This window comes from Ruditapes philippinarum, unplaced genomic scaffold (genome assembly GCF_026571515.1).
Source record: "Ruditapes philippinarum isolate M1 unplaced genomic scaffold, ASM2657151v2 ctg2061_1_1_1_1, whole genome shotgun sequence".
Taxonomy (NCBI): Eukaryota; Metazoa; Mollusca; class Bivalvia; order Venerida; family Veneridae; genus Ruditapes; species Ruditapes philippinarum.
The window spans coordinates 96,749-106,898 of record NW_026864207.1 but is presented as its reverse complement, the minus strand read 5'-3'; the positions used below and the strand labels follow the sequence as shown (position 1 = coordinate 106,898).

The following is a 10,150-nucleotide window of genomic DNA, read 5'->3' as shown; positions in this document are numbered from 1 at the left end:
CTTTCACTTGTAAGGTGTAAAGCACCATTGCATTGGACATCTGTTTTAAGTCTCATCCAAAAGACTGTTAGTAAGCAAAGAGGTAAGCCAAAAAATCATCTTTCCTGTTTGGCATCATATGACCTAAATTGTGTTTGTGCTCTGCAAAACCATACCAAATAAAAAAACATCTTGTATTAATATATCACAACAAAAAATGTTTAAATAAACACTTGATACCATGTTAAAAACTAATATATTCTTTCAGATTCATCAGTGTAAACTGCAAAAGGGTGATGTAAAAGACAGTGAGAGAAACATTGAAATAAAGTCCGACAACAAATCTGATAATGGTAATTATAATTAACTATGATCATTTGTAAGAATTAATATATTTCTATAATGATTTTTCTATAAGTCAAAAGTTTCAATTCCTTCCTCTTGTTTATAGAAAACCTGTACATTTAGTTTTATGGTATGTATAATAAGTATTACACAGTTTGTTAGTGATTTATGTGACCTTAAATAAAATTTTATTCTGACCAAATGACATTAAAAATATTTACACTTTTTTATTTTTTGTCTTGATAAGCAATCAATAGGCAAGATTAGTCTGATTAAATCATAAATTGTATCTTATGAGTCAATAGATTAAAAAATCTTTTGACAAACCCACTGTAAGGATTTTGCACCTAAAGGATTTATTTGTCAGTCATTTTTCCAAGGTAATATCACAATAGATACCTGAAATGAGTGCCTGATATCAGTTTTCCAAATAATAATTATCTTGGATATGTGTATTTGTAACTATTTTAACTTTCACTTTGTCCAATAGAGATGAGATTGTGTTTAGATACAATTACATGTAAGAAATGAGTAGTTACAATTAATTATATAATATCATAATTAATTATATAATATATATAATATATTATAATATCATTTTGATATTTTTTTATCATTAATTTGCCTGAGTATCCCTTTAAGGTTTTGTTCAATTTGTATTTGACAGATTTTGTCTAAAATCCCCACTATGATTCGTTCCCTAGTTTTTTCATATCAGGCGCTAATTCACAGCTGTCTGCTAATTAGTATAATGATCGTAAGAAAGTTTCTACCGTTTCACCTTCCATTTGGTTTTTCTTTGGATTGAAATGTTTATTGAATTTTCTTAAGACAGTGTCATATTTCTTCGCATTACTTTCTGACAGCTCAAAGGATTTTAACAAATTGTCAGCTTCCTTTTCCATGGAAGATATAAGTTGAGCGACTTTTATCTCTCCTTTTTCTTTATCTGATTCCTATATACATGTAGCTAAAACAGTGAAACACCAAAGAAGCCAGACTTGCTGCGCTAATATTTAATTTCAAGATTAAATTAGATAAAAACATGTGTGCCAGAAAAACTGTATATACTGAAACCATTTAACATTTGCTACCAGGTAACCAGAACGGAATGCCAAATAATTTACTGGCTAATGCAACTGAAGAAACTTATTTTTAATACAGGCAAATTACAGGCATGGACATCAAAAGTGCATCTCTGTGTCACAATCATGTTGCCAGCAGCCAAGATAACGAATGGAAAAGCCATTCATGGGTAACCAAACATGGCTTCCATATACCAAATTAGCCACTGCATAGGGGGAAGCTGTTCATTGTTTGACTCCAGGTCGAAAAGCAATACCAACCTGTTCCACTAAACATTTTGCGATAACAGTGCCAATGGATGTCTTTCGGCCAACAAATGCAACCGGTATCCAATCACAGATGATGGGTATAAGTCCAGCCACTGCAAGAGTCCAAAGGGTATAATGCGAAGCAAAGTTACAGATGGGTAAAAACATTTAGCCAAAGTTGCTTTACAACGCATACCTGGTGTATCATAGAGACAGTCACAGACACCAATGGTTACCCATTAATATGGCCAACAGGGCAGCGATTGCAATGGACAAGCCTACACCAAAACAACTCGGGCCAGCAAAGCAAAATGCAAAAGCAACTGTGGTTTCACCAAGTACTGTGGGCAAAACACACTCAACCCAGTCCATAACATGAACTAGATGTACCAAAATGACAGTGCCAGTACGCGAGAATGATAGCCCCAACACGCCTCATAAACAGAAACGATTGGCATCTACCACCATAGACAATGCATGGGGAGGGTGCAAACATTGTAGATACATGGGTTGATAAAGTAAGATAGCAATAAGCAATACTGATTCAACCCTGCCATTCAGGGGAATCAACTCAACCTGAACCTGCGCTCATGTGATTTCTTTATACCTATATAATTACTGACATTCCATAGCAGCGGTTTATCACAGGGTACCCAGGAGAAATAGCTGCCACTCTATGGGCAACTCCGTAAAACAATGTAACACTGCCCGTTTCCTACTAAGTACATTATGCCAAAATCTCTCAAATTACATGTACCTCTCGTAACTGACACGTCTGACTCCCTTTTAACAAAAACAAAAGAGCAACTAAAAAAGTAAGATAAAGCAGTTTCTGAATACATCAGAGTCCTAATGAATTGTCTATTCATTATCTTTGTAGCACGCATATGATTGTGAATCACACAGTAAGGTCAAGGTCAATGTCACGTTAGACGTCAAAGGTTAAATATCAGAAATATCATGTTTGCTATGTAAATCTAATACCCCTTTAAAAAAAAAATGTTCAAACATGGCTCAAATGTTACCTCCACTAGAGGATGTGCAGAAGCCATGTCATGGCTTTGCTGGCTCAAGATCAAGGTCACATTGGAGGTCAAAGGTCAAATATCAGACAATTTTGTGACCACTCTGTAAATTTTATACCTTTTGAAGGATTTTTTCTACAAACTTAGTTGAAGTGTTAACCTTAATAAGACAATGTTCAGAACACATGTCAATTGCTCTACTGGTTCAAGGTCAGGGTCACAATCTGAGGTCAAAGCTTAAATTTCAGCCAATTTTATGGCTCTTCTAAAAATCCTTTACAACCTGAAGGATTTTCTTCAAACTTTGCTCAAATGTTCATGTAAAGAAGGTGTTATGCAGGACCCATGCAACTTTGTGATGACTTAAGGTCAAGGTCACCCTTAATTATCTGCAATGGCAGTTCTAAATTTTTCGTATGACCTTTTTTAAAATAATAATTGCCTGTGTCATAGAAAATAGCTAGGGGTATTTGTCTCTCCTGTGGCAGCTCTGATTTATTTTGCCAGAGGCCAATTTAAATGGACTTTGCACAAGTTGCCATCCACTGTACGCAGTGAACAGACTTGTAATAAGGGTCTCTCTTTTATGTAGGAATAATTTATAAAAGGGCATAGAGGAAATTAATTATAAACTGAATAGTTAAGATTTTTTTTTTTCAGATGACACCAAATGCCAGTTTATATCCAGTTTACACAGGTTACAATCCACTTAATGACAGACATATCTATTGGGTCAGTTCTTTTCACAGAAAAAAATCAAAATAGTGGATAAATAATATGAACTATTAACTTAATAATGAAACCAAATTTATTATTAATACCCCCACAAACGAAGTTGAGGGGGTATATAGGAGTCATATTGTTGGTTGGTTTGATGGTCCATCAGTTGGTCTACTCCATGGTTTCTGGATGATAATTAGAGTTTGTAATGAGGTGTTGTAATCCAACCTGGTATATAGCAAGCTTATATGAAGACCCCGGTTGGTATTGCTTTTTGATCCCCTGGGTCACCCTTACTAAAAATAGAAAAATGGTTTACAGACAATAACTAGAGTTAGGAATGAGGTAGTGTGATCAAACTTGATGTAAAGCAAGCTTATATGAAGACTCAGGCTGGTATTGTATTTGGACCCCCTGGGGTCAAGGTCATTGTTACTTAAAATAGAAAAATGGTTTCTGGACAATAACTACAGTTAGGAATGAGATATTTTAATCAAATTTAAATTAAAGCAAGCTTATATGAAGACCCTGGTTGGGATTGCTTTTGGACCCCTGGGGTGAAGGTCACTGTTACAAGAAATAGAAAAATGGTTTCTGGACATGAACTAGAGTTAGGAATGAGATAGGATAATCAAACTTGATGTATAGCAAGCTTATATGAAGACCCCAGTTGTTATTGCATCTGGACCCCTAGGGTCAAGGTCATTGTTACTTAAAATAGAAAAATGGTTTCTGGACAATAACTACAGTTAGGAATGAGATATTTTAATCAAATTTAAATTAAAGCAAGCTTATATGAAGACCCTGGTTGGGATTGCAATTAATTGAAATAATTCTTTGCACTCAGTTGAAACTTTATAAATTACAGGTCAAGTTGAAATTTTTCTTCAGACCACTTATTTTTTTAAAGTCAAGGTTGCTGGTGGTCTTTAGTGATAGCTTTAGTTTGCATCTACTTTACACAAGACACCACTTTTAATCCATTTTTCAACAGTTTCCACCCACTTAACACCATTTAATGTTACTTTACACCACTTTTTGTACTTTAGGCACACTGCTGGGCTTGTTGCACAGTCCATACTATAGCTTAAAATCTGTAATGGATTTAACTCATTACAGTGTTGGAGCAGACACTTGACTGAAATTATGATAACAAATTAGAAAAATACCATTTTTTGTGTTGATTTTTTCTGTTTTTGTTCATCAACATACTTAAATCAGTGTGAGAAGATGAATTAGCTGTTTAAAAAAAGCACATTTCTTTGGATGAAAAGGCAAGATTTTAGCATTTCATTATTCAAACGCCCATCTGGATAGTACTGAAATATAGCATACAGTGTGATGCTCCAACATATTTTTTAGTCTTGCCCATTTATACTTAGTTCTGATAGGAAACTTGACAAACAGTGTTTTATTTTCAAATTTGTTATTTCTTTCATCTAAAATATTAAATAATTTTAAAGCAGAAAACAAACCCATTTCACATTTCAAAATAATTGCCAGCCGCAATCTTCTTAGACTAGGTCATACACCTAGCCAAAAAAATTCAGAAATCCTAGTTGGTCATATTGTTTGCTATTTCATTAGCAATGGGTCCTTATTAACAGAAGTTCAAAACAAAAGTAAACGACTGGGTCGTGTAAGTATTAATGAAGTATGCTTATTTTTTTCTTCAGGAATGAATATTGCAAACACCTACCTTAGGGAAACAGCATCAGACTCAGAGGACTTAAATGAGCATAACGTACAAAGATCATCCTGCTCTGCTGTCAAGCATTCTAGAGTGGAAGAAGAACTTTCTGCCAGAAAAACATTGGTATGTGCCGTGGCAAATTTGTCTTTTAAAATTTGCATATCATTATATAAATATAAGACTCCTGATTAACTTATTGTATTTGATATTAATTTCATTTAAAACCTGTACTTTGAATGAATAAACAGATTTGATTTTGTTTTGTTCTGTAGAACTCGAGAAGGGACTTTAAACATGGTCATCACCAAACATTAAACATCAGATGGCACAAGAGGGACTCTGAAATGGTCACAACATATTTTTCAAATTGTATTTATGATGTATCAAGATATGATGCTAAAGGTGCTTTACCAGGTAAATAAAACATTTCCTTTTTAGCTCACCAGAGCACTGCTCATTCCTGTGGAGTTTTATCAAAATCAACCTTATGGTTAACTAGATGTTATTTTCAGAAATTGTGAAGAAGACAGAGGATGGACACCCATTCAGTTGTTAAGTGCTCATGTGAGCCAACAATTGTCCATATGCTGGCAGCATTTGACATGTTATTCAGGTTAATTTTCTGAAAATCTGTAAAATTTGAATTTACTTAGATATTTGGAATAAAGCATATCCTGGCAGAAATTAATACTGTTGATGCTCTGCTAGACCAAACATGAAAAATTTATTTATGTGCCTGCGGTAAAAAATGGCTGATGTAGTTTAGCTTAATTAATGGCCTACATTGAAGAGTCTTGACCTATTGTAGTACTGTTTATAAGGTAAGCAGTTTAGGGCCATGGTGGCCCTCTTATTATGTGTTCTTTTAGTACAAATTTAGAAATTCTTATTCTCCAAAATCACTGTTAGAGCTTAGATGTTTTGCCTGAAATATTTCTTAATGGACCTCTACAAAGTTTTAAAAAATTATAGTCCTAGGGTTAAAATTGGCCCCATCCCAGAGGGACATAGCTTTTCCTTTAATGCATATAGAAAATTCTTTGAAATTATTCTCCTTTAAAACCAAAAGGACTGGAGCTTAGATATTTGGCATTAAACACTTCCTACTGGACCTATATAAAGGTTGCCCAAATTATAGCGCTAGAGCCAAAAATGGCCCAACTCTCTGGGGTCATGAGTTTTCCTTACATATATATAGATTATGATTTGAAAATTCCTTCCTTCAAATCCAATAGGGCTAGAGCCTAGATATTTACATGTAGCATTGGCTCTATAAGAGTTATATAATTGGTCCAGATCTGATGCATTACAGGTCACAAGAGCTAAAATTAGTCTTTTTTAATAGAATCTTTAAAAACCTCTTTCTTAAAAAAACACAATGCTCAAGGCTTCGATATCTGACATGAGCATTATTTTGTGGTACTCTACAAAATTTGTATACCCCTGGAGTCAAAATTTGCACCACCCAAGGGGTCACTTCGTTTATATAGAGTCAATTAGGAACTTTTTGTGGAATACTACAATGTCTAGAGCTGAGATATTTGGCATGTTGCATTGCCTGATAAACCTCCACAAAAGTTGCATAAAATATTTCAGTTAAATGGATATGTAGGTCAAAAGAGCTAAAAATAGACTTTGAAAATGACAACCTAAAGATCTTCTCAAAAACTGTAAGGCCCATAGCTTCAATATTTTGCATTTAGCATAACTTCATGGTCCAAAGCTTAGATATTTGGCATGAAGCATAACCTAGTAAACTTCAACAAACTTTGTGGAAATTTTTACAATTTTGTGCATACATAGGTCACAAGAGCTTAAAATAGACTGTAAAATGAAATCTCAAAAGGTTTTCGGTATGTCAAACAGATATTAGTTTGAATGAAACATTAGCTAGGGAAGTAACTGGAGTAATATTTTTTTGTCAATAACTTTTGTATTCATCTGATGGTAAAAGAAAAAAAAGATTATTAAATCTAAAATAGATTTTACGATTTGATTTGGGTTATGAAAATTTGTTTTCAGTAACTTTACTGTAATCAAGTTGATTTTGGTAACATTACGGACCTAAATATTGTGGAAACCAGATTTTTTCACTGCCTGATAAAAGTTACAGTTACTACTTGGAAATAGTATGCTTAGCCCAAAATGGTTGATATTTCAAAACGGGAGACTTTGTTTATCTACCATGATATCCGAAGTTGCATTTCATAAGGATACCCTTGTGTCCTCATGTGAGGGCTCTGGGGCTAATGGCCCCCTTTGTTCTTAAATATCCCTTTCAGTTTGTCTTGAAATTTTGAATGAAATTATTGTTGTTTTCTATTGCAGGATATAAAGAAATACAGAAATTTATAAGAATCCATCCAGATGTTCTATCTGAACTCCCTTTATCAAAGAGGATATGGAAAATTCATACCAAAATAAACAATGAAAGAAATAAGTCCAGACAACTAGCTAGAAAAACAATGCAGGAAAAATGAAATAACATATCAATTATATCTCTTAGATTGAAAATATTTCATTTATTTACATAAGTAGAAAAACATAACAAAACTGAAATGTGTTTAAGGTCTGAATGAAACACGGATTATAATCAGCTGATGCAGTATGAGGACAATGTTAATTTAGAATGTGTGAATTTGATATCTGGAGTTTCCTTGTATGACAAATGTTTTTATTGTTAACAAAAGGATTATTTATGATTCATCATAAAGAAAATTGGAAAATGTAGTTACAAATAGATATTTGTGAGGTTACTGATTCAACAGTTTTGATATATATTATGTTAAGTGTATTTTGAATATCTAACTTAAAGGAATTAGAAAGGGACTGAGCTTAACAATGAATTCATTATCTATAAGTCACTTTACAAAAGTTTCATGTTTGATTTTCAAAGAATGATAAAACTGTTAGGATATCGTCTTAACAGTCATGATAAATGTTTCATTAATTTGAAAGAACAATCCTGATAAACAAATGTCAAATTTCAATATTGTTGTATGCTTAATATGCTTTATCCTTTGCAATTAATACAAATTGAATGCTGAAACTGTAAACCACTTGTCATAGACTAGCAAAATTGTCTGGAAACTGATCAGGTTCAAAGCAATATGATCTAGAATGTTTAGAATATGTTTTACATTTAAGATGAATTACAGTAGGTGCCAAAATAAATGTAACGGCCATGTCTTATGTAAAATGTAATTTCTTGTAAAATTTAAAATGTAAAGTCACTGTAAATACATGTTTTCTGTAATATTTAAAGGTCAATGTTACAGATTTTGTTACTATAGCAAACTTTGTCTGTACAATGACCTTGTCTTGGATCAAAAAAATCTTTGACAGACATATGTCATTACTCAATGAATTGAGACATGTTTCCATGTACAACAAAGGTGCCATCTGTCATCTTGATAACAGTAAACTTACATGAAGTTACAGGAAATCTGTATGAAGGCTTTACATGTACATAGTTGTAAAGAAAGCAATTATCAATAAAAATATCAAACCACTTGGATTTATTATTGAATGCTATAAACATGCTTTCCAATTTTTTTTATGCCCAAATGTACAATTCAGCCTGCCAAAGTGGATTTCTTGGCTTGAAAGTGGATCATTGTTTTAGTGACAATATTTTTTTTCACCTACAACTTTTAAAAAAACGTACAAAAACTTTACTTGCGAGTCATGAAACTTCACAGGAATGTTTGTCAGCATGACTGTGTAGTTGTGCACCTGGGTTTTCGCTTGTAGATATTTTCAGCAGTTGCCCAGTTATTTGCTCTTGACTTATTTTTTTGCTACATGATGACAATTACAAAACTTCATATATGAAAATAAGTTTAAATTTAATTGTTCAGAAAGATGAGTGGAAACAGTTACAGACAGGGATCCCATACAGCTTTAAACAAAGGTTTAAAATAAGATCTGTATGACTAACCTTTGTTAAACTACAGTAAGCTTTATGGATCTATGAAAAACTCAATTCTGAGTATGGTAGACATTCATTAAAAGAGTCAACATTAAACTGAATACTAACTTTTGATAATCAAATACTAGTCACTGATAAAAACCACTTGAAGTTATATGCAATAAAAATTAAAATGACAGTTTGTCAGTGGTTTATTTCAATAGCTAGCTGGCAAATGTCAGATCAACATATGGTATACCAACATTTATATAACATTCAGAAAGTATTTCATTTTGTTTGTGCATGTCGTGTCAAGGCTAACTCTGAAGTAGGCCTTTGCTCCAATTGTTTGCTTGATAGAATATTTCATATTTTGTAGTCTTAATTCTATTAACGTGACTGTAACTCCTTTTTAGCTCACCTAAGCACAATGTGCTCAATGGTGAGCTATAAGAATCGAGTTGCGTCCGTCGTGCGTCATTAATGGCGTCAAACTTTTCATTAAAACAACATCTCCTCATATACTATTAGGCCAATGTTGCTGACACTTGGCAGGAATGTACCTTGCATGAAGCTCTTTTAAACTGTTCAGAGAATTCAATTCCATGCAGAACTCTGGTTGCCATGGTAACAAATATGAAAAATTTAAAAAATCTTCTTGTCAGAAACTATGAAGCCTAGAGCTTAGATATCTAGCATGTAGCATAGTCTAGTGGACCTCTACAAAATTTGTTCAAATCATGGCCCCAGGGTCATTATTGGCCCCACCCCGGGGGTCACTTGATTTTAAATAGGAAAATTTTAAAAATTTTCCTGTCAGAAACTATAAAGCCTAGAGCTTAGATATTTGGTATGTAGCATAGTCTAGTAGACCTCTATCAAGTTTATTCAAATCATGGCCCCAGGGTCAATATAGGCCCCACCCTGGAGTCACTTAATTTTACATAGACTTATATAGGAAAGCTTGAAAAATCTTCTTGTTGGAAACTGTGAAGCCTAGAGCTTAGATATTTCGTATGTAGCATATTCTAGTGGACATTTACAAAGTTTGTTCAAATCATGGCCCCAGGGTCATTATTGGTCATGCCCTGGGGTCATTTGATTTTATAAAGGAAAACTTAAAAAATCTTTTCAGAAACTATAA

At 33.3% G+C, this 10,150-nt stretch overlaps 1 protein-coding gene across 1 annotated transcript; it reads left to right on the top strand.

The window, feature by feature from the left end:
• Positions 1 to 247: 247 nt before the first annotated feature.
• Positions 248 to 8,145, top strand: LOC132724835 (uncharacterized; the record flags this gene model as incomplete). The annotated part of the gene is made up of 4 exons (XM_060709788.1): positions 248 to 332; positions 5,080 to 5,219; positions 5,369 to 5,510; positions 7,425 to 8,145. Coding segments are annotated over 4 exons (519 nt in total), but the record flags the coding sequence as incomplete, so codon positions are not given.
• Between the last annotated feature and the right edge of the window lie 2,005 nt (positions 8,146 to 10,150).